We start from the raw sequence: 26,520 nt of genomic DNA on the forward strand, positions 1-26,520 counted from the left end.
CTGTGTTTCTCTCTCATTCTTTCTCTGTCTCTCTCTCTCTGTCTTTTTCTTTCTTTCTTTCTTTCTTTCTTTCTTTCTTTCTTTCTTTCTTTCTTTCTTTCTTTCTCTCTCTTGTTCTTTATCACTCTGTCTCTTTCTCTCTGACTTTCTTTCTTTCATTCTCTCTCTTGTTCTTTCTTTCTGTCTTTCTTTCTCATTCTTTCTCTCTCTCTGTCTTTCTCTCTCTCTTTCTTTCTTTCTTTCTTTCTCTATCTTTCTTTCTTTCTTTCTTTCTTTCTCTCTCTTGTTCTTTCTCACTCTGTCTCTCTTGTTCGTTCTTTCTGTCTTTCTTTGTGTCTCTGTTTCTCTCACATCTGTCTCTCTTGCTTCTCTTTATCTCATTCTCTCTCAGTCGAAGAATTATCCATTCAGTTCCTTTAAATTATTTATTTTGTAATTCTCTTGTTGTTGTTGTTGTTTTTACATCAGTTAATTAGTGCATCATTAACAGTTTTATGTAATTACAAACATGCAATAATGTAATATAGAAACAATGTTAAAATGAATTAGTATTAGTCTTTATTGAGTATTTATTATTATAGATTAGTTTTTAATTTAATTAAAAATAGCTTATTACATTTTAAGAGTCAGTTTAATTAAGAGATCTTTGCAGTTCAAAGGAGGAGCAAGATGAACATCATGATGACTCAAAGTCTGACAGACATCTGGATTCTCCCAGCATGTCCACCTGAAGTGCACAAAGAAAAAAAAAAGCCTCACGTAAGACTACTAAATTACTTCAAATAAATTGAAATGCTGTGGTGCATTACATGTGCTCTCGTCCCTACAGTAGTCATGTACAATGGTTATTATTCTATCCACATTCACTGGATATGAGCAATCGCATGCTCTGGTTGGCTACTCTACTACTAGGATATCAGCTCATATACCATGAGTAGAGAAAAACAATGGCAGAGCGTGTTGCTGAACCAACCGAGGATGAAATAAAAACTCTACTCGAAAACAAAACCACAAAAAATACAAAAAAGTAACAAATATGGAATAAAAGTATTTGATGGTAAGAACGTATCTTTTTATTATTTTTCAAGAATTATTATTATTATAGCATTTTTCACAAATTGTTCCTGTCATTTCGCTGGTTTGTTTACATTCTAAGCAGAAATTATTATTATGTTTTGTATAAAGTTTTTATTTATCGAATTTGCAAAAAATAAAAACAAAAAAATGCACCATTTCTCAAAATCCAGTGACTGTGGATAGAATAAAACAATTATTCCACTCAATCTCGTCATATATGGCTTATAGCCGACTCGGTGCTATGTGCCTCGTTGGCTATCAGCTCATGTATGATTCGATTTCTTGGAATAACTGTTAAATATACACCGGTCAACCATAACATTAAAACCACTGACAAGTGAAGAAGTGAATAACATTGATTCTCTCATTACAGTGGCACTTGTCAAGGGGTGGGATATATTCGGCAGCAAGAAAGAGAACAGTCAGTTCTTGAAGTTGAAGTGTTAGAAGCAGGAAAAATGGGCAAATGTAAGGGGTGACTTTGACAAGGGTCAAACTGTGATGGCGAGATGACTGGATCTGAGCATCTCCAAAATGGCACATCTTGTGGGGTGTTCCCGGTATGCAGTGGTTAGTACCGAACAAAAGTGGTCCAGGGATCCAAAGGACAACTGGTGAACTGGCGACAGGGTCATGGGTGTCGAAGGCTCATTGATTCGCATGGGGCATGAAGGCTCACCCATGTGATCCAATCCAGAAGAACTGTAGCACAAACTGCTGAAAAAGTTCATGCTGACACCTTTCTGTTTTAGTCAGCATTCACTTTTTCATCAGTTTGCCCATTTTTCCTTCACATCCACACATCAACTTCAAGCAAAATGTGAAAGCTGATCAGTGTATATAAGAAAAAGGAAAACAGAAGTGCAAAAGTTAGCAGGTTAAAAGAAATGTTTTATTTTTACGCATGTCTTTTAAATGGACATGAAAACATGTCCTGTAGGGACATTATGACAGGCACAGCGCATTTCACTCTGGGCTGCTATCATTAGCATGTATTGAGGAAAAAGACAGTGTCTGTAGTCTGTGAGTTGCAGAAAGGCCTCAGTGTACCATGGTACCTTAGAACAAGTCAACAAATCACATCTGGCCAGTATTTGAGTCTTCCACGAGCATGGCTTGAGTGTCGCTGAGGCTGCCGTTGTTTGGAGCTGGATTTACGCCCAGCAACTTGCACATCAGCGGGTAAATGCTCACGCTGTCAAACGGCTCAGATATGAAATTTTTCTTGAAGTCGGGTCCAATCGCTCTGAATATTGTCTTCATATCCATTTCTTGATTATTGAAGCCATGGTCTCCTTTGTTGACGTAGAATATAATTCTCTGCAAAATAGGAACATTTTAGAATGTGACCATAATATCACATTTTCTGTACTGAGAGTAAAAGCTTTTATTTCAACCAATACAAATGTGTGTATATATATATATATATATATATATATATAATCTCATCTCATTATCTCTAGCCGCTTTATCCTGTTCTACAGGGCCGCAGGCAAGCTGGAGCCTATCCCAGCTGACTACGGGCGAAAGGCGGGGTACACCCTGGACAAGTCGCCAGGTCATCACAGGGCTGACACATAGACACAGACAACCATTCACACCTACGGTCAATTTAGAGTCACCAGTTAACCTAACCTGCATGTCTTTGGACTGTGGGGGAAACCGGAGCACCCGGAGGAAACCCACGCGGACACGGGGAAAACATGCAAACTCCACACAGAAAGGCCATCGCCAGCCCCGGGGCTCGAACCCAGGACCTTCTTGCTGTGAGGCGACAGCGCTAACCACTACACCACCATGCCGCCCCATATATATATATATATATATATATATATATATATATCTCCCGATTCCAAAAAAGTTGGGACAAAGTACAAATTGTAAATAAAAATGGAATGCAATGATGTGGAAGTTTCAAAATTCCATTTTTTTTTCAGAATAGAACATAAATGACATATCAAATGTTTAAACTGAGAAAATGTATCATTTAAAGAGAAAAACTAGGTGATTTTAAATTTCATGACAACAACACATCTCAAAAAAGTTGGGACAAGGCCATGTTTACCACTGTGAGACATCCCCTTTTCTCTTTACAACAGTCTGTAAATGTCTGGGGACTGAGGAGACAAGTTGCTCAAGTTTAGGGAGAGGAATGTTAACCCATTCTTGTCTAATGTAGGAGTCTAGTTGCTCAACTGTCTTAGGTCTTTTTTGTCGTATCTTCCGTTTTATGATGCGCCAAATGTTTTCTATGGGTGAAAGATCTGGACTGCAGGCTGGCCAGTTCAGTACCCGGACCCTTCTTCTACGCAGCCATGATGCTGTAATTGATGCAGTATGTGGTTTGGCATTGTCATGTTGGAAAATGCAAGGTCTTCCCTGAAAGAGACGTCGTCTGGATAGGAGCATATGTTGCTCTAGAACCTGGATATACCTTTCAGCATTGATGGTGTCTTTCCAGATGTGTAAGCTGCCCATGCCACACGCACTAATGCAACCCCATACCATCAGAGATGCAGGCTTCTGAACTGAGCGCTGATAACAACTTGGGTCGTCCTTCTCCTCTTTAGTCCGAATGATACGGCGTCCCTGATTTCCATAAAGAACTTCACATTTTGAACTTCACATTGTGTTGCTGTCATGAAATTTCAAATGAGCCAATATTTGGCATGAAATTTCAAAATGTCTAACTTTCGACATTTGATATGTTGTCTGTGTTCTATTGTGAATACAATATCAGTTTTTGAGATTTGTAAATTATTGCATTCCGTTTTTATTTACAATTTGTACTTTGTCCCAACTTTTTTGGAATTGGGGTTGTATATATATATATATATATATATATATATATATATATATATATATATATATATATTTTAGTAAATGAAAATATCTTGAATATTGTCACATTTATTAAATATCATAATGATTTGATAGATTATAATTTTTATTCTTGTTCTGTTCAAAGATACTGGATATATTTATCTATATAATACAATAAGGAACAAAGGGCTAAGGTACATTTCAAGAAATTCAAATAAATGTCCTCAGAAGAATAAAAGTCGCTGTGAAGAGTCGCTCGGTGTCAAAATAACGACAACATTGAGCAAATCACAGGTTTATACTCTATTAATGCACTCGTTCTAACATGATCGTCTTTATTGTAACATTTCAGTCATATTTATTATTAATCTCAATCTAATAATAAACTTATAAAAAATGTAAAAATGTTTTTAAACAACCTGAATCATAGAAAAGAGATAAACAAATATCGATAGCGGTTATAATATAATATAAGCGATAACTGGTTTTGAAAATTAAATGCAACTATAAATAGATAAAAAGTATTACATCATACTAAATTTAATTTTTAAAAAAACAATAACAACAACATTGACACCTTGCTGAGGAATAAAAGAAATTGAATGCAAACACTTCGTAAAACACTTTGAGATGTGCCGTTAAAAGAAAATAATCAGTGTTGAGCTGCATCACACCACTCTGTCATTGTTCCGTAACATTAATTATTATACACACAGGACACTTTTTCAATGGAATAAAAACGTGTTCTATTACTTTCTAGCGGGTTTTGTTAATTTGGTTTGATAGTATGAAATATCATTAGCATATCGCTTATCCTATGTGTATCACGTCACTCTACCCAATGGAGAATGAGCGTTGAATATGGTTTACGATATTGCATGGTTGTCAAGACAACATGACGTCACATGCCGGAGATGTAAAACGTCCACGCTAGCGAGCGGCTGTGACAATTTGTAAACAAACATGGCCGCCATGTTTGCTTCGTTAAATACGGAAGACTTTGAGAGAATTTTAAAAGAGAAAGACGCATTGAACACCCGAAAGGGATGTGTGTGCATTATAATAATAATAATAATAATAATAATATTGTCTGGCTTTTTTCGTGGTATATCAGATATATTCCATTCAGCTAGCATGATATTGAACTCGCCAATATTATTTAAACATAACTATAAATGGATACAATTTTTGACATTGTTCTTTAAATAATAATTGTTGACAAATTTGCAGTGGTGTAAGAGGAATAAAACACTTCAGGATATGCTGTTATGGGAAAATGATTTTCACACTGGACTGCATCACACTCTTTCTGTTGTTGATTATTTTCCTATAACAGCACTCCGACAACTGTTTTATTCCTTATACTAGTATACCATGTCATTTAAGAAAATCTGACAAAATTCTCTTTGAATGTTTCAAATATTTTTATCCTTCCTACTGGCACACTAATCATTAATACAGGGGCTAATATGTTAATGTACAGTTGTGGTCAGAAGTTTACAAACAGCGACGTGAATGTCATCTTGGATATGAATGTCATGGCAATATTTGGGCTTTCAATGATTTCTCTGGACTGTACTTTTTCTGTGGCAGAATGATTGTACAGCATACAGCTTTAATTAAAAAAACACTAGAATTTGGTGCACAAGTTTCTTTGGGTTTTCTGAAATCAACACAGGGTCAAAATTATACATACATGGTCAAATATTTACATACAGCACACCTAATATTTGGGTAAAATGTCTCTTCGCAAGAGTCACCTTGACCAAACATTTTTGTTTACCATGAACAAGCTTCTGGCAGAATTCTGGTTAGATATTTCACGACTCTTCATGGTAGAATTGGTAAAGTTCAATTAAATTTGTTTTTTTTTTCTTGGCATGGACTCGACTTATAAGCCCGGTCCATGTATTTTCAATAGGGTTGAAGTCAGGACTTGTTTTAAGCTTAATGTTCGCCTGCTTTATCCTCCACAACCAGCTCTGATGCGTGTTTGGGTTCATTGTCCTGTTGTGACTCCCAAGTCATGTTCAAGTTTCTGATAGTTTATGCTGAAGAATTCTGAGGTCGTCCTCCTCCTTCATTATTCCATCCACTTTGTGCAATGAACCAGTTCCACTGGCAGTAAAACAGCCCCAGAGCATGATGATCCTACCACCACCGCCAGCTGGTACAGTGTCCCTCTGTACATGGTGGTCATTGTGGCCAAACAACTCAATCTTTGTCTCATGTGACCATACAGCTTTCCTCCGGAAGGCTTTTTCTTTGTCTGTGTGGTCAGCTTCAAACTTTAGTTAAGCTTGAAGGTGTCAATTTTGAAGCAGGGGGTTATTTCTTGGATAGCAGCTTCTTAGTCCATGATGATATAAAACTCACTGAACTGTAGACAGTGATCCATCAGCTTCCAGTTCATGGCAGGGCTGTGCCGTGGTGGTTCCTGGGTTGTTCCTGACAAGCCGAACCAATTTCCTTTCAGCTGAGGGTGACAGTTTGGGCTTTCTTGAAGCAAAGTGGCTTGGCAAAGTAACTACACCTCCCAGTAACTTACATACAATTGTTTGAACTGATCTTGGGGATCTGCAGTTGTTTAGAAATGGCTCTAAGGTGGGGTTTACATTAGACCGTATCAGCGGATCATCAGATTAACGTTTTTAAAATGATTAGCGTGCACACAGCAACACCAATACACGATTTGCGTGCACACAGCAACACCAATACACGGATACGCTCGGCTCCGCAGGCATCCTGCGCTCCAAATCACTCCGCCCTGAACAGCGAGTGCCCTCTGGAGGGTGTGCACTCTGGCCCTGCGCAGCTCACAGAGCGCGCGAGTATAGCGCACGAGCAGTGATTCGGGACTGAGCCGCTGTGTGTGTGATCTCAGTGCATATCACTTAGCACTTGCAGGTGGAAGGATGGCAAGCCTAAAGACAATCATAACTACACAATGGGCAGTATTTGCATCAGTATTTGCAGTATTTTCATACTTTTATACTCTTTAATGAAAGGTGATACAAGGCGGAAGTCCGCGCCGTTTTTCAGCAGTCGCGTCACATGACCAACGCCAGTGAATCAGGAAGGTGGATGTCACAGTGACGTTGTCCAATGACGACGCCAGCTAGAGCTCAGCACAGCGTATCCGCGTATTCTCAATGTTTACACAGCACCGGACAGACACGATCTGGATTGAATACGTGGACCCTGGCGGATTCCCGTTTCCCGGCGTTTTAATGTAAACGGACAGTGCATCTGCGAAGAAAACGAGACAGATACGGTCTAATGTAAACTTGGCCTAAGAGACATTCCTGAGTTGTGTACATCCGCGATCCTCTTTCTCAGATCTGCACTGAGCTCCTTGGACTTTCCCATTTTACTGTGTGTTGGTCAATCCAATGAGTGCTGTAAACAAACCCTTTTTATGAAGGGACAGAGAAGCTACCAGCTGGAGTCAATCATGGTCACTAACAGGAAGTTAAGAGACCTTGGCCTTGGCAAAATAAGAGACATTTTGGAAGTCTCAGCACCTCTGAATTAATAATCTAAGTGAGCGTATGTAAATATTTGACCCTTTATGTATACTTTTGACCCTGTATTGATTTCAGAAAACCCAAAGAAAATTGTGCACCAAATTCTAGTTTGTTTGGTTTTTTTTTAAAAAGCTGTATGCTGTACAATCATTCTTCCACAGAAAAAGAACAGTTCAGAGAAATCATTGAAAGTCCAAATATTGCCATGACATTCATATCCAAGATGACATTCATGTCACTGTATGTAAACTTCTGTATCATTTATGTCTGTGAAGATTCTCAGTCATCCAGGTCAGCATAAACCGTAGGTGCTAAAGAAGGCAACTGGACTTGCTTGAAATTCTTGAAGACGTTTCACCTCTCATCCAAAAGGCTTCTTCAGTTCTGTCTGACTAGTGGGGAGTTCCAGGTATTTTTCCTCTAGTAGACCAAAAGCAAACCTAAGGAGAGTCGACCTTTACACCCGGCCTCCAGTGACCCTAACACCAAAAGGATGACTGAGAGGGTCAACAACCAGTGTGACCTCAACGACTCCCCTTAGGTTTGCTTTTGGTCCACTAGAGGATAAATACCTGGAACTCCCCACTAGTCAGACGGAACTGAAGAAGCCTTTCGGATGAGAGGTGAAATGTCTTCAAGGATTTCAAGCAAGTCCAGTTGCCTTCTTTAGCACCTATGGTTTATGTATCATTTATTTTTTAGATAAATTTGACTTTTAGATATTCTCACACAGCTTACCGAGTTCAAGTTGAATCCTAAGTCTCCAACAAGAACAAGATCTTGAATTCGGGCATTTTTTTTGATGTGGAAGTTTTCAGGAATCTCCTCCTTCTTGTAAACCGTGAGGTTTGGATGTGCGTTCTTCAGCTTATCATAAACCTCCTGCACCTTCCCTTTCCTGGGTCTTATCATCCCAAAACCTCCATAGTCCAGTATGTCAAAGTGGGTCAGGTTGAAAAAATTAATGTACTCTGACAGCCTTATTTCCTTCACTGCTGGTTTTTTCTTAATGGTGGTCATGCCATGATCCGAGGTGATGATGACATTGAGGCGATCGGATAAATTGTTCTTCTGGATAGAGTTTCTCAGGTAGCCTATGAGGCGGTCAATTTGCTCAATGATCCTCTTTCTCTCTTCAGTCTCTGGTCCTACCCTGTGGCCCACATTGTCTGGTTCTCCATAGTACAGAGTAACAAAGTCGAAATTCTCTTCAGTGAACCATCCCATAACGGTATCAATCTTCTGCTGCCACTCAGTCTCATTGTCATCAGGATGACCTTGCGCCTCCACCAGGGACCTGTCCACAGCCTGCCCGCCGTAACTTACTCCACCTCCAGGATAGAAATAAGACGCTGTCTTCAGGCCCTGTCAAAGATTTCAAGTACAAATGAGTGCAAAAGTTTGTAAAGAAAAAAATGAACACGTCACATAAGTGTAATGTATTCCAACGAGATATTTTCAACTTCTCAAAGCTGTCTCGATGTCATTATTACAAGTAACAAACTAGAAGGGCGCTCCATAGGGTCAAGTGTATACCTCCACCAAGTCACATATTATCAACATCAAAATCAAATCACTTGAACCTAGGATGATACTAAAGCTGTCCATCAAATTTCATCCAAATCTGTTCACTACTTTTTGAGTTACTTTTTGAGGAACAGAAAAAAAATATCCTGGATCCGCATACATATCTGGATTTGCATCAAAATCTAAGCAATTGTTCCTTGGCCCATGGACCACCTTTCCTCCAAATTTCATCCAAATCTGTTCCCTACTTTTTGAGTTACGTTGGGAACAAACAAACAAACAAACGAAGGTGAAAACATAACCTCCTCCAGCAAAATTGGGGGAGGTAAAAATATAAGTACAAAATATTATATATTAAGATATGAATAGTCTAAAAAAATCTGAACCAGGTCTGTAAATCAAAATCAGGTATTTAACATACATAAAATTATTAATAAAAGTCAATATTATACCTCCAAAATAATATTATATTATATTATATTATATTATATTATATTATATTATATTATATTATATTATATTATATTATATTATATTATATTATATTATATTATAATAGATACAGAACACTTTTTCGATGGAATAAAAACACGTATTCTGTTCCCTTCTAGTGGGTTTACTGATGCCATGCAATATTGTTATCATATCGCCTATCCTTCACGTATTACGCCACTCTCCCCAATGGAGAATGAACGTGCAATATTGTTATAATATTGCACATTGTCAAGACCACAAGACGTCACACGTCAGAGCTCATGTGAAGATCCAATGAAATTTTTCTGCTGCGCATGCGCACAATCATTTCTTTGTCGGCTGGGAAAGAGAGAAGACTAGACTAATCCAGTGCTAGGATTAAGCACTACATAAATAAAGTGAAAACTGAAACTAAAGACGCACTGAACACCCAAAAGGCTACCGAAACTTCATTATATATTCTTCACGCGTATTTACAAGAGAAAAACATACCAACAGATGTCGAAAAACTGGAAAAGTGACACATCGGAGATGTAAAACTTCTGCACTAGCGAGTGACTGTGACAGTTTGTAAACAAACATGGCCGTGAGGTTTGCTTCATTAAAAGCAGAAGATTTTGAGAGAATTTTGGCTGGCAGGTCGTGCCATTGTGTGTCGTTATCAATGTTGATTTTAAAAGTCACTAAGTAAATTACACAGGGAAAATATTATTATTATTATTATTATTATTATTATTATTACACTGGGGAACAATTTGAAAAAAAAAATTCTGTTGAGTTAGATTTTTATGCTGATTAAAACTAAAATTGGCATGCTGATTCCAAAATTGCAGTCAGTTTTTTTCTAGCACGTCAAGTTTTTTCTCCACAGTTTACCCTCCAGATAAGCAAAATTCCACTGTAGTAAGACTATTTGAAGGTTATGGAAGAACGTTATCAGGGTAGATGGGATGTACATATGATGGCTGACTATTGTTGGAGCATCAAACGCAATAGGCACAGGCGCAACAGGCACAGGCGACATGGTGGTGTAGTGGTTAGCACAGTTGCCTCACAGCAAGAAGGTTCCGGGTTCGAACCCAGCAGCCGGCGAGGGCCTTTCTGTGTGGAGTTTGCATGTTCTCCCCGTGTCTGCGTGGGTTTCCTCCGGGGGCTCCGGTTTCCCCCACAATCCAAAGACATGCAGTTAGGTTAACATGGGGCGGCCTTGGGCTGAGGTGCCCTTGAGCGAGGTACCGAACCCCTGACTGCTCCCCGGGCACTCTGGTGTGGCTGCCCACTGCTCTGGGTGTGTGTGCGTGTGTGTTCACTGCTTCAAATGGGTTAAATGCAGAGGATGAATTTCACTGTGCTTGAAGTGTGCATGTGACGAATAAAGGGTTCTTCTTCTTGCACACAATTAGAATTACAGTAGCCATATCCTTTGTAAAAACATGTGTTAAATAAACATTGCAGTCATGCCTGTTTCTTTCATATTTCATTGTATGTCAATATTTGTAAATTTTTATAAAACAAGCACATATCTGTTAAGTACAGTATTTTTCATAATTTTTAAGAAGACGGGGATCCTATAGTTCAAAAACTTGACGTGATAGAGAAAAACTGAGATCAGTTTTGGATTCCGCACCCAAAAATTAGTTAAAAACAGCTGTCAGACCTAACTCAACAAAAATTGTGTTCCCCAGTGTTATTATTATTAGTAGTAGTAGTAGTAGTAGTAGTATTCGGCTTGACCGCACTACCAAATAACCTTTTTATTCCTTTGTATTTACTAGTTCAATGAAAGGAAAGTATTTAACTAAGTTTATCAAAAAGCAGGTATATGTAGGTTAATGCAAGACCTAGGCAACCCATTTGCAAGTCTTCACCGCTTAGTTTGCCGACAAAAACATCGCCACCAAATTTCAGTGCATGCACTGAAATTTTTCGTGACGTTTTTGGCCGCTCATGAGGCAGAGACACACCAAAAAACAACTCGCGAAGCTCAGAGAACAATTGCCATGCTACCAATTTTTCATCGACAAGTATTCGCAAATTAAACCCATTGCGAGCTGGAGTGTGACCTTAGTTTCATCCTAAAAATGTAAACCATTTGCACTCAACTATGTTCTTTCTTACACAAAATCTAAATATTCATCTCAAGATTAAAATTTCAACAACCGATTTGGTTTTATTACATGGCTGCTCACCTGATTCTGAGCTGTTATCCATAAAGGTAAAGCCCCGTTGTCCCACCACACAGATCGTTTTAGTGTGTTCTTATGAGTCAATTTCAAGAGAGTTGTAGAATTAAACATCATGTTATGGACAACGCCGTGATCCTCTATCCATCTCCCTGTAGAAATAGGAAAGTATTGATTGTAATGACACTGAAGTTCATGTTTCAACACATACATGCAGAGATCATTCACAAATACTGACACAAGCTTTATGAAATAGGAGGAACTGCTGAGCGAATGACTGTTTAATGTAAATGATAACAGGAACTAACTGTTTTCAGGACGTTCAACAACATGACAAAAACTGATAAATGAATTATTACTCACTGATTACTCTATTTTCCTATAAAAGCATGACACTGAGTGGTTCTTATTCTTTACTTTGTCGAATAAAAAAATTGTAGTGCAGTTCGGGAACAATTAAAGTAAAGACAATCCTTTTTTATTTTTGGTCTGTAATACTATTAAATGATTAAACATTGCAAAACATTATCATTAGGAAACCGAGATTAAAAGAGTATCAGCTCTGAATATGTTTAAAGGTTAGCGTATGTTTAATAACCTTGATCATGACCTTGAACATGCAACTCTGTGGCTAAAGATAATGTGAAATTAATCAGCGCTTAACAGTGCACTCATTATGAAGTTGTTATTTTTTATTTTTATATCAGAAGTGACTATGAACTCTTATCTAATCAGAAATCTTTAGGACGAGCTTGTGCTGGTTTTAAGCGCTCATGTCTGGGAACTTGGAAAATCTGGCAAGTGAGTTAACACCTAATCACGTAATTATACTTACACATTTACTTTATTTTATTATTATGTAATATATAATCTGGAGTGAAAACATAAAACATAATCACCGCGTTCATCAGCAAGGACTGCAATTCCACACCATCAAATCTTACATTATTGTTTAATTACCTTATAGATTAATTACTATAAGACTGTATTTTGAAATATAAGTCTAACTACTGACATTTAAGGAGGTAAATATTGTTCCATGCATAAGTATTCAGCCCCTCTTGAACCTTTCTACATTTTGTAGTGTAATAATGCATTGAATTGGGAATATATTATATAGACACGAGTGTTTTACTGGGAAATCATCTGAGCTCCATCCGGAACATGGAGAACCAAAACCGTGACATAAATCTCTGTTTGTCCCTCATGAGGAAATCAATGAGTGAGTTGTTTTGATAAATTTGAGGACTTTTTGTTTGTGAATGTGTCAATATAATAAAAAGAAAATCACATGTTTGCCTGAAAATATTAAGTTTATCTTCTCGTGTTGAAAAACTCGCATTTTTCATATGAAACACATCGTGGATCTGAGTGACATATTTAAATAATATTGGCTGGTGTTGAGTGGTATATCAGATATATTCCATTCAGCTAGCATGATATTGAACGAGTCGAAGACGAGTAGCTGAATGGAATATATCTGGTATACCATGAAAAAGCCAGCTATTATTATTATTATTATTATTATTATTATTATTATTATAATACATTCGATGGAACAATTATAGATTTTACAAAAAGTTAAGAACAGGGCGGTAACTTACCAATACTGAATGCTGATTCTGATCGAATGTAATTCAATGTTCTGTCAATACAAAGTCAAAGTTCTAACAATAAAAATGGTACAAGTCCAAAAAGCCTGAACAACAAGCCAACTTATATACACGCTATATCCAGGTTACAGTTCAAGTTCACAGTTACTTTTGATCGTAGTTAATTGTTCCATTCCAGTTGTTCAAAACAAAAGGGCTTTGCTGAGTGAAGTCCATGAGTGAAGTCCTCTTGTAAAAGTCCCCGTCACTTTTCCTCACCTCCAAGTAGAACTTTGACAAAATTTCCATTATTGCTCTCTTTTCCAGTTTTTCGATGTCTGTTGGTCTGTTTTTCTCTTGTAAATATGCGTGAAGAATATCCAGTGAAGTTTTGGTAGCCTTTCAGGTGTTCAGTGCATCTACAGTGCCTTGCAAAAGTATTCATACCCCTTGAACTTTTTCACATTTTTCCACCTTACAACCACGAACTTAAAAGTTTTTTGAGATTTTATGTGATAGACCAACACAGAGTAGCACATAATTGTAAAGTGAAACGAAAATGATAAATGGTCTTCAAAATTTCAAACAAATAAAAATCTGAAAAATGTGATGTGCATTAGTATTCAGCCCCCTGTACTCTGATACCTCTAAATACAATCCAGTGCAATCAATTGCCTTCAGAAGTCATCCAATTAGTTAATAGAGTCCTACTGTGTGTAATTTACTCTCAGCATAAATACACTTGTTCTGTGAAGGCCTCAGTGGTTTGTTAGAGAACACTGAAGAACAAACAGCATCATGAAAACCAAAGAACTCACCAGACAGGTCAGGGATAAAGTTCTGGAGAAGTTTAAAGCAGGTTTAGGTTATAAAAAAATATCCCAAGCTCTGAACATCTCAAGAAGCACTGTTCAATCCATCATTCAAAAATGGAAAAAGTATGGCACAACTGCAAACCTACCAAGACATGGCCGTCCACCTAAACTGACAGAGCAAGCAAGGAGAGCACTGGTCAGAGAAGCAGCCAAGAGGCCCATGATCACTCTGGAGGAGCTGCAGAAATCCACAGCTCAGGTGGGAGAATCTGTGCACAGGACAACTATAAGTCGTACACTCCACAAATCTGGCCTTTTTGGAAGAGTGGCAAGAAGAAAGCCATTGTTGAAAGACAGGCATAAGAAGTCCCGTTTGCAGTTTGCCAGAAGCCATTTAGGGGACACAGCAAACATGTGGAAGAAGGTGCTTTGGTCAGATGAGACCAAAGTTGAACTTTTTGGCCTAAATGCAAAGCGCTATGTGTGGCGGAAAACTAACACTGCTCATCACCCTGCACACACCATCCCCACTGTGAAACATGGTGGTGGCAGCATCATGCTATGGGGATGCTTTTCTTCAGCAGGGACAGGGAAGCTGGTCAGAGTTGATGGGAAGATGGATGGAGTTAAATACAGGGCAATCCTGGAAGAAAACCTGTTGGAGGCTGCAAAAGACTTGAGACTGGGAAGGAGATTCACCTTCCAGCAAGACAATGACCCTAAACATACAGCCAGAGCTACAATGGAATGGTTTAGATCAAAGAATATTCATGTGTTAGAATGGCCCAGTCAAAGTCCAGACCTAAATCCCATTGAGCATCTGTGGCAAGACTTGAAAATTGTTGTTCACAGACGCTCTCCATCCAATCTGGCTGAGCTTGAGCTATTTTGCAAAGAATGGGCAAAAATTTCAGTGTCTAGATGTGCAAAGCTGGTAGAGACATACCACAAAAGACTTGCAGCTGTAATTGCAGCAAAAGGTGGCTCTACAAAGTATTGACGCAGGGGGGCTGAATACTAATGCACATCACATTTTTCAGATTTTTATTTGTTTAAAATTTTGAAGACCATTTATCATTTTCGTTTCACTTCACAATTATGTGCTACTCTGTGTTGGTCTATCATATAAAATCTCAATAAAAAACTTTTAAGTTCATGGTTGTAAGATGGAAAAATGTGAAAAAGTTCAAGGGGTATGAATACTTTTTCAAGGCACTGTATCTCTTTTAAATCTTCTGCTTTGAATGAAGCAAACCTCACAGTCATGCTTGTTTATAAACCGTCACAGTCACTCAGTAACGCGGAAGTTTTACATCTCCAACGTGTTTCTTTTCCAGTTTTTCAATGTCTGTTGGTACAACCCCGATTCCAAAAAAGTTGGGACAAAGTACAAATTGTAAATAAAAACGGAATGCAATGATGTGGAAGTTTCAGAATTCCATATTTTATTCAGAATAAAACATGGATGACATATCAAATGTTTAAACTGAGAAAATGTATCATTTAAAGAGAAAAATTAGGTGATTTTAAATTTCATGACAACAACACATCTCAAAAAAGTTGGGACAAGGCCATGTTTACCACTGTGAGACATCCCCTTTTCTCTTTACAACAGTCTGTAAACGTCTGGGGACTGAGGAGACAAGTTGCTCAAGTTTAGGGATAGGAATGTTAACCCATTCTTGTCTAATGTAGGATTCTAGTTGCTCAACTGCCTTAGGTCTTTTTTGTCATATCTTCCGTTTTATGATGCGCCAAATGTTTTCTATGGGTGAAAGATCTGGACTGCAGGCTGGCCAGTTCAGTACCCGGACCCTTCTTCTACGCAGCCATGATGCTGTAATTGATGCAGTATATGGTTTGGCATTGTCATGTTGGAAAATGCAAGGTCTTCCCTGAAAAAGACGTCGTCTGGATGGGAGCGTATTCTGCTCTAGAACCTGGATATACCTTTCAGCATTGATGGTGTCTTTCCAGATGTGTAAGCTGCCCATGCCACACGCACTAATGCAACCCCATACCATCAGAGATGCAGGCTTCTGAACTGAGCGCCAATAACAACTTGGGTCGTCCTTCTCCTCTTTAGTCCGAATGACACGGTGTCCCTGATTTCCATAAAGAACTTCAAATTTTGATTCGTCTGACCACAGAACAGTTTTCCACTTTGCCACAGTCCATTTTAAATGAGCCTTGGCCCAGAGAAGACGTCTGTGCTTCTGGATCGTGTTTAGATACGGCTTCTTCTTTGAACTATAGAGTTTTAGCTGGCAATGGCAGATGGCACAGTGAATTGTGTTCACAGATAATGTTCTCTGGAAATATTGCTGAGCCCATTTTGTGATTTCCAATACAGAAGCATGCCTGTATGTGATGCAGTGCCGTCTAAGGGCCCGAAGATCACGGGCACCCAGTATGGTTTTCCGGCCTTGACCCTTACGCACAGAGATTCTTCCAGATTCTCTGAATCTTTTGATGATATTATGCACTGTAGATGATGATATGTTCAAACTCTTTGCAATTTTACACTGTCAAACTCCTTTCTGATATTGCTCCACTATTTGTCGGCGCAGAATTAGGGGGATTGGTGATCCTCTTCCCATCTTTACTTCTGAGAGCCGCTGCCACTCCAAGATGCTCTTTTTATACCCAGTCATGTTAATGACCTATTGCCAATTGACTTAATGAGTTGCAATTTGGTCCTCCAGCTGTTCCTTTTTTGTATCTTTAACTTTTCCAGCCTCTTATTGCCCCTGTCCCAACTTTGAGATGTGTTGCTGTCATGAAATTTCAAATGAGCCAATATTTGGCATGAAATTTCAAAATGTCTCACTTTCGACATTTGATATGTTGTCTATGTTCTATTGTGAATACAATATCAGTTTTTGAGATTTGTAAATTATTGCATTCCGTTTTTATTTACAATTTGTACTTTGTCCCACCTTTTTTGGAATTGGGGTTGTACCACAAAAGACTTGCAGCTGTAATTGCAGCAAAAGGTGGCTCTACAAAGTATTGACGCAGGGGGGCTGAATACTAATGCACATCACATTTTTCAGATTTTTATTTGTTTAAAATTTTGAAGACCATTTATCATTTTCGTTTCACTTCATAATTATGTGCTACTCTGTGTTGGTCTATCACATAAAATCTCAATAAAAAACTTTTAAGTTCATGGTTGTAAGGTGGAAAAATGTGAAAAAGTTCAAGGGGTATGAATACTTTTTCAAGGCACTGTATCTCTTTTAAATCTTCTGCTTTGAATGAAGCAAACCTCACAGTCATGCTTGTTTACAAACCGTCACAGTCACTCACTAACGCGGAAGTTTCACATCTCCAACGTGTTTCTTTTCCAGTTTTTTCAATGTCTGTTGGCATGTTTTTCTCTTGTAAATATGCGTGAAGAATATATAATGAAATTCTGGTAGACTTTCGGGTGTTCAGCACGTCTTCAGTTTCAGTTTTCAGTTTATTTATTTAGTGCTTTAACCGAGCACTGGATTAGCCTCATCTTCTCTGTTTCCCGTCCGACAAAGAAATGATTGTGCACATGCACAACAGAAAACTTCTGTCATTGGATCTGGTCTCCAATGTGTGACGTCGTGTTGTCTTGACAACATGCAATATTATAATAATATTGCATGCTCATTCTCCATTGGGGAGAGTGGCGTAATACACGGAGGATAAGCGATATGATAACAATATTGCATGGCATCAGTAAACCCGCTAGAAGGGAATAGAATCAGGGCTTTGAACCAGAATTTTTTTCCTATTGGTTCATTCCGAACAGAAACGGAATTTTAACGTTTCCGGTTTTGGGTTCCACCATTAAATAGACGTTCCCGAACCGGTTAGAACAAAAAAATTTCGTTCCCGGAACGGTTAATTACGTTCCCTGTCAGCTGTTTAACAAATGGCTATAAAATTATGTCTCTGTCTCATCCAGCTTAAGCCAAATGTAGGCTAATTCTATTACAACCTTCATTAAATAAGACAAGAAATAATTCAAAACAATTATTATTTCAAATGGGCGGCACGGTGGTGTAGTGGTTAGCGCTGTCGCCTCACAGCAAGAAGGTCCTGGGTTCGAGCCCCGGGGCCGGCGAGGGCCTTTCTGTGCGGAGTTTGCATGTTCTCCCCGTGTCCACGTGGGTTTCCTCCGGGTGCTCCGGTTTCCCCCACAGTCCAAAGACATGCAGGTTAGGTTAACTGGTGACTCTAAATTGAGCGTAGGTGTGAATGTGAGTGTGAATGGTTGTCTGTGTCTATGTGTCAGCCCTGTGATGACCTGGCGACTTGTCCAGGGTGTACCCCGCCTTTCGCGCGTAGTCAGCTGGGATAGGCTCCAGCTTGCCTGCGACCCTGTAGAAGGATAAAGCGGCTAGAGATAATGAGATGAGATATTATTTCAAATGTTGGCGATTTGGATTCTCAGTATGTCTTCCCATCTACACAAACAGAAAAAGTGCCAAAAATGAAAGATAATTCGTTTAGTGTGTTACCAAAGGCGAGTCAGGCCCTATAGAGGGCTACCGCATGACGTCACCGCGCCGCGAGATTTTGTTAGGCGCCATATTGGAAGACCAAGTACACATCTATGCAAGTACATACATACATAAAACAAACTACACCTGAAATGTAGCCAGGGCCGGTTCTGCCCTAATCTGGACCCGGGTGCAACATCGCGCAACCCCCCCCCCCCCCCCCCCCCCCCCAAAAAAAAAAAAAAACAGTCTAAATCAGGACAACCATCACATAACTATAACTATAAACATTTTATATCAACTATTTTAACTAAATGGGCTATAATAAATAAGCCTGCAGGCAGCCACGGCGGGCTGCCTCAGAAAAGTAACCATTCAATGACACAACTGAAAGCCTGCAGCCACGGCGGGCTGCCTCAGAAAACTAACTATTTGTCCTACCTTAAAACTCGTTTTGCATTTTCTGCCTCCTTTTTTGTATTTTCAACCCTCCGTTTATTTTCTTTCCTTTTCTGAAAACCCGATTTGTGTCCAGACATTTTGTTCTGCTACCAACGAACTAACTCGTCAGGTCTCGTCTCTCGAGCCCGCGATGATTCCCGTGGGAAGGGCAACAATTGATACATTTTTACAAACAGCCAATAGGGAGGTTGCATCGTTCAGGCTCTTCTTTGCTCAGACACTCAGTAATGGAGACGTGATAGTAGTCCACCCTCCCGCTCTCTCCATTCAGTCAGCGAACGTCACACAGGAAGTGAACCCCAGCGGGTCATAGAAACTTGCGCAGGAGAAGAATGACTTTTTTATTTGTAGGCTACGGAAACTTTGAGGAACGAAATAAAAACCGGTATTAACCGGTTACCATTATTTTTAATAAGCGTTTCTGTTCCGGAACATAAAAAATAATAAAGTTTCTGGTTTCGTTTCTGTTCCATGTGAAATAGAAAAAGTTCCCGGTTTTCGTTTTCATTCCTTGAACCGGTTCAAAGCCCTGAATAGAATACGTGTTTTTATTCCATGGAAAAAGTGACCCATATGTATAATAATTCCCGATATTTCGCTCCGATGACATCACTTCCAGTGTTTTCCTGCTGATCTGATTTTAACTTTAGGGCTGAATCACTTAACTGTACAAAACTGTCTTATCTTTGTGACTAATTTCTGACATGCTAATACAAAGTTTACAGTTTTCACCACTGATCATCAATTCATTCATGTTACTGTTTATTTTATTACTTCATACTACTTTCTGAAACTCAGTATTCCATGACACCTGTGCAATCAATAATATTAGACATACATAATGTGTTGCATAAGTATTCACCCCTTTTTGAACTTTCCTACATGTTATAGTGTTATTTTAACTTGGAACTGAAATGGACTTAATTGCTATCATGGGCACAGACTCACTCATTGAAATTGGACAGTTGAAAATTAGAGCAGCGGCTACAATTATCAACACCTTAACGATCTTTTGGCCGTTGCAAAAGCAGAAAAGACTTTTAATACGTAAACTGTTCATGAATAATTACCCAAACTTCCACTGGAAAAAAAATGAATTGATTCCTGATTACTAAGCGTATCAGATCACATGACACTGTTCCACAATTATCGACACCTTTGTCCACAGTTATTGACACCATTCCACAATTATCGACATCCAGATGATTACTTATTTAAAAAAATAATAATCAGTATGTGGTATTAAGTTAACAAAACATAGTTTTTATTTACAACCCCAATTCCAAAAAAGTTGGGACAAAGTACAAATTGTAAATAAAAACGGAATGCAATAATTTACAAATCTCAAAAACTGATATTGTATTCACAATAGAACATAGACAACATATCAAATGTCGAAAGTGAGACATTTTGAAATTTCATGCCAAATATTGGCTCATTTGAAATTTCATGACAGCAACACATCTCAAAGTTGGGACAGGGGCAATAAGAGGCTGGAAAAGTTAAAGGTACAAAAAAGGAACAGCTGGAGGACCAAACTGCAACTCATTAGGTCAATTGGCAATAGGTCATTAACATGACTGGGTATAAAAAGACTATCTTGGAGTGGCAGCGGCTCTCAGAAGTAAAGATGGGAAGAGGATCACCAATCCCCCTAATTCTGCACCGACAAATAGTGGAGCAATATCAGAAAGGAGTTCAACAGTGTAAAATTGCAAAGAGTTTGAACATATCATCATCTACAGTGCATATCATCATCAAAAGATTCAGAGAACCTGGAAGAATCTCTGTGCGTAAGGGTCAAGGCCGGAAAACCATACTGGGTGCCCGTGATCTTCGGGCCCTTAGACGGCCCTGCATCACATACAGGCATGCTTCTGTACTGGAAATCACAAAATGGGCTCAGGAATATTTCCAGAGAACATTATCTGTGAACACAATTCACCGTGCCATCCACCGTTGCCAGCTAAAACTCTATAGTTCAAAGAAGAAGCCGTATCTAAACATGATCCAGAAGCGCAGACGTCTTCTCTGGGCCAAGGCTCATTTATAATGGACTGTGGCAAAGTGGAAAACTGTTCTGTGGTCAGACGAATCAAAATTTGAAGTTCTTTATGGAAATCAGGGACGCCGTGTCATTCAGACTAAAGAGGAGAAGGACGACCCAAGTTGTTATCAGCACTCAGTTCAGAAGCCTGCATCTCTGATGGTATGGGGTTGCATTAGTGCGTGTGGCATGGGCAGCTTACACATCTGGAAAGACACCATCAATGCTGAAAGTTATATCCAGGTTCTAGAGCAACATATGCTCCCGTCCAGATGACGTCTCTTTCAGGGAAGACCTTGCATTTTCCAACATGACAATGCCAAACCACATACTGCATCAATTACAGCATCATGGCTGCGTAGAAGAAGGGTCCGGGTATTGAACTGGCCAGCCTGCAGTCCAGATCTTTCATCCATAGAAAACATATGGCGCATCATAAAACGGAAGATACGACAAAAAAGACCCAAGACAGTTGAGCAACTAGAATCCTACATTAGACAAGAATGGGTTAACATTCCTATCCCTAAACTTGAGCAACTTGTCTCCTCAGTCCCCAGACGTTTACAGACTGTTGTAAAGAGAAAAGAGGATGTCTCACAGTGGTAAACATGGCCTTGTCCCAACTTTTTTGAGATGTGTTTTTGTCATGAAATTTAAATTCACGTAATTTTTCTCTTTAAATGACACGTTTTCTCAGTTTAAACATTTGATATGTCATCTATGTTCTATTCTGAATAAAATATGGAATTTTGAAACTTCCACATCATTGCATTCCCTTTTTATTTACAATTTGTACTTTGTCCCAACTTTTTTGGAATCGGGGTTGTAAAATTTGTTTTACACAGACTTATATTTAGTACAAAATATCTTTTATATAAATATATGGATGTAGGTGTTTATGTAAATGAGGAAGTAATTCTAATGTTTGTAAACAAATTAACTGATAATGTTTAACCTGCATCAGAAAATCTTATTGTTCCACTTTCTACCTGCTTTCTTAGTATTTTCGAAGATCACATTTTGTTCATCATTCGTTGTCATTTGTATTAATTTCTAGTTTTGTAGTTTATCAGAAAATGTCAACAGGAAATCAAGATTGTAACCACATGAACATCCAGGTCAAAGGTCGGATGTCATTCCTCGAACCAAAATATAAAATGTCTCCTGATATTGTAATATGTGGTTGATATTTACAACAAACTGCAATATATATACTAGTGCATCTCAAAAAATTTGAATATTGTGAAAAAGTTCAATATTTCCCATCAGTTATTTAAGAAAGTGAAAATGTTATATATTATAGACTCATTACACATAAACTAAAATGTTCAAGAATTTTTCTATTTTAATTTTAATCAGTATGGCATACAGTACAAAAACATAAAAAACCCCATCTCAAAATATTAGAATATTTCATTTCGAGTTTGAGTAAAACAGTGTGAACACAGTGTATCTCTTGGTCTAGTTCAGTACACACAACCACAATCATGGGGAAGACTGCTGACTTGACTGTTGTCCAGAAGATGATCACTGATGCCCTCCACAAGGAGGGTAAGCCACAAAAGGTCATTGCTGAAAAGGGTGGCTGGAAAAGGTGCACAAGCAACAGGGATGGCTGCAGTCTTGAGAGGATTGTCAAGAAAAGTTGATTCAAGAACTTGGGAGAGCTTCACAAGGAGTGGACTGAGGCTGGTGTGTCAGTGTATCAAGACCCATCACGAACAGACATCTTCAAGAAAGGGGAGACAACTTTCGCATTCCTAATATCAAGCTACTCCTGAGCCAGAGACAATGTCAGAAGTGTCTTATCTGGGCTAAGGAGAGAAAGAAATGGACTGTCGCTCAGTGGTCCAAAGTCCTCTTTTCAGAGGAAAGTACATTTTGCATTTAATTTGGAAATCATGGTTCTAGAGTCTGGAGGAAGAGTGGAGAGGCACAGAATCCAAGGTGTTTGAAGCCCAGTGTGAAGTTTCCACAGTCTGTGATGATTTGGGGTGCCATGTCATCTGCTGGTGTTGGTCCACTGTATTTTATCAAGTCCAAAGTCAACACAGCCATCTACCAGGAGATTTTAGAGCACTTCATGCTTCCATCTGCTGACGAGCTTTTTGGAGATGCTGATTTCCTTTTCCAGCAGGACTCAGCACCTACCCACAGTGCCAAAACTACTACCAAATGGTTTGCTGGCCATGATATTACTGTGTTTGATTGGCCAGCCAACTTGCCTGACCTGAACCCCATAGAGAATCTATGGGGTATTGTCAAGAGGAAGATGAGAAACACCTGACCCAAAAATACAGATACGCTGAAGGCCACTATCAAAGCAACCTGGGCTTCAATAACACCTCAGCAGTGCCACAGACTGATCACCTCCATGCCACACCGCATTGATACAGTAATTCATGGTAAAGGAGCCCCAACCAAGTATTGAGTGTATAAATGAATATACTTTTCAGAAGTTGGACATTTCTGTATTGTAAATCCTTTTTTTGATTGATCTTAGGGAATATTCTAATAATTTGAGATACTGGATTTCTGATTTGCATCAACTATAACCCATAATCATCAAAATTAAAACAAAAAAGGCTTTAAATATTTCACTTTACATGTCATGAATATAGAATATATGAAAGTTTACCTTTTTGAATTAAATTATGAAAAAAGGAATTTTTTCATGGTATTCTAATTTTTTGAGATGCACTAGTGTGTGTGTATATATATATATATATATATATATATATATATATATATATATATATATATATATATATATATTTCTGAATGGAATAGAAAAATCTGAATATTTCAAGCATGTAATTTTTTTATATGCTCGGAATTTAATTCTGGTCTGAAGGTCGTGCCAGTCTCTGCTGCGGCGCGCAAGCAACGGGACATCACTACCGCACCGGATGGAGCGCGAGGTGGGGGCGGGGCAAAATGACTGGCTGTAGATTCTATCAAAAGTTCGATCTAAATTGACCATGGTTGCAAAATATTGGCCAAAAATACGCAAACACTACGAAATATGAAAGTAAGATGAAAAAGAAACATTCTGTTGCCTTATACTGCAAGACTAAAACAAAATAAAACTGTCAAAACTCACCTTTTCAGTGATAACGTCCGAACAGATCACCCGCGTAACAGAAAGACCGCAAATGGAAGCACGATCAACTTCTAACTGCTGGAGTGGAAAATTCCATTCTACACGTGCACATTGTTAATGCGTGTCCTTCCCCGCACACAAATAACACGCTACGGTAAAAAATAGACCACGACTCATTTTATAGCTCAGAAATTCATACAAGACCAGCTACCATCGTAACATATTCTGTAAGAAACATATTCTATACCTAACTTTCAGCTTTCGTTTTAAAAAAGAAAATCGCAGATTTATAACTAAATGTTTATATGGCTTAGTGATTTTAAGTTACTACTTTTGGTGAGGTCGTGACCTCGACCCTGAGGCTTTCCATTTAGATCAAAACACACGATCGTATTGGTTTTGGATATGCGGAAAATGGAGTTACAACGGTGATGAAATATTTTGCGTGATGTTTTATTACAGTTATGATTATTCTGTGAGCGCACCAATCCTTAGGTGTATAAAGTTACAACTTAAAATACAATCAGTGATAACTGTAGACTTTTCAGTGGACTACAACCTTTTTAAGGGAATGCGATGTAGTCGACCGTTTATCATGTCCCAGATCAAGCCGCCATTTTTCAACAAATTTGCAGAATTTTTGTCAAATTCTGAATAGAGTATTCACATCAAAGATTTAGTTTTATCTGTATTATTTCTTTCATCATTTTATTTCAAATTAAAACCAACATCACCATTCAAAACCGTACAGTTTATTGACTGTGAGTATATTTAGTGGGGGACCCCCACAGTACCCAGTTTCTGAGACAGACCCATATAGGCCCACTTTAGATCGTTCCTTCTGGACTAGATGGGGATGGAGTAAGCCACGCCCTCACTGACGGTCTTGTTGTGATCGTAATTCATTCATAGTATATATTCTGTCATGGAATACAACACTAGTCATTCCTCATTAAACTGAAGATGGCATAAGATATTTGTTTTGTTTTGCTTTGAATTATTATTTATTTCTCTTTTTAAAAAAAATCACTTTGTCTTTTCCCAGTCTTCACTGTGCCCAAGATATCCTCAGATTCTTGTTCTTGGCTGAAATGAGAAGTACCTGATATGATCTTCTGCTCTTGGACTTCATCTACCTCAAGGTTTGATGTGTTGTATGTTCTGAGATGTTTTTCCGCTCACCACGGTTGTAAAGAGTGATTATTTGAGGTACTTTTGGTCACCTCAGACCAGCCTGATTATTCTCCTCTGAGCTCTCGTCAGCCTGCAGATGCTCCACTCAGGGAATGTTTTTTTTTTTTTTTGCACCATTCTGTCTGTGTAAAGTCTAAAACACTCTTGTTGTGTGTGAAAATCCCAGGAGATCAGTAGTTTCTGAAATAGGCTACTCAAACCAAACCAAACCAGCACATCTGGCTCCAACATCTGCACCTTTTTCTTCATTCTGATGTTTGATGTGAATATTAACTAATGCTCTTGAACATCTTTTTTTTTTTTGCAGTGTGGTGTTGTCACATGATTGGTTGATTAGATATACAGTTATACAGTACTGTGCAAAAGTCTTAGTCCCCCTTTTTTTCCATACGAACTTCCAAACGTTCCAAAGAGTTCCAAATGTTTGTTTGTTTTCCAGCACAAAATTAAATGTTACAGGGAAAAAAAATTGTATCTGAAAATGTTTTAAAAAGAAAACATAATGAAGGCTACTTGTTTTTTGTGCAAAAAAAAAGTGTCCTGAAGAACTGTGGCTGGTTCTGTAAGATGCTCAGTAAAACCTGCAGCTCATTTCCTTATAAAACTGCACTCATTGGACCTGATGGTCGTCTCATACCAAATATCGACTTTGTTTCATTTATTACAGCTTACTGATTACTGTTTAGCGTATTTTTTGTAACGTTGAAACATTTCATTTCATTATTTTTAAGCCATTTTTGGTCGACAGCATTTCTTTGCATGTGCTTTTGCACAGCGCTATAGATATGTAGTATTATATAATATAATATAATTTATAGCTATATTTTATTAATGTATCATTATTACAAGACTTTAAAAGAAAAGTCACATGACTGTAATGATTTGCTTGACATATGGTTTCACGACACTTCACATGTCATGTTTCATCCATTGTTTTTTGTTTTTCTTACCAGTTATAGTGGTGAAGTGTGATGGAGAGGTCATGGTGATCATCGGTGGTGTGATGTATTTTGCCTTCACTCCCTCTCTAATCAACTGGTCCATATTTGGCGTATGAACATCATCGTCATAGTTCCATCTGTAACCATCGAACGATATTAGCAGCAGCTTGTTATGTTTCTTCTTTCCCGTGCTGGACACCGGCATGCCGTCCACGCAGAGCAGAACAGCGAGCACAAGAAGGAGCTCGATCTTCATGTTGGCTGATGGGTTCAT

General features: G+C 38.4%; 1 protein-coding gene across 1 annotated transcript; it reads right to left on the reverse strand.

Moving 5' to 3' along the window:
• Positions 1 to 686: 686 nt before the first annotated feature.
• zgc:153896 (uncharacterized protein LOC569930 homolog) lies at positions 687 to 26,520 on the reverse strand. Its single transcript, XM_060915796.1, has 5 exons — positions 26,256 to 26,520; positions 11,618 to 11,763; positions 8,166 to 8,792; positions 2,166 to 2,397; positions 687 to 727 (listed from the first exon to the last, which is right to left on the reverse strand). The coding sequence occupies exons 1-5, from the start codon at positions 26,518 to 26,520 to the stop codon at positions 687 to 689; spliced, it is 1,311 nt and encodes a 436-aa protein (XP_060771779.1).

This window comes from Neoarius graeffei, chromosome 3, assembly GCF_027579695.1.
Source record: "Neoarius graeffei isolate fNeoGra1 chromosome 3, fNeoGra1.pri, whole genome shotgun sequence".
Lineage (NCBI taxonomy): Eukaryota > Metazoa > Chordata > Actinopteri > Siluriformes > Ariidae > Neoarius > Neoarius graeffei.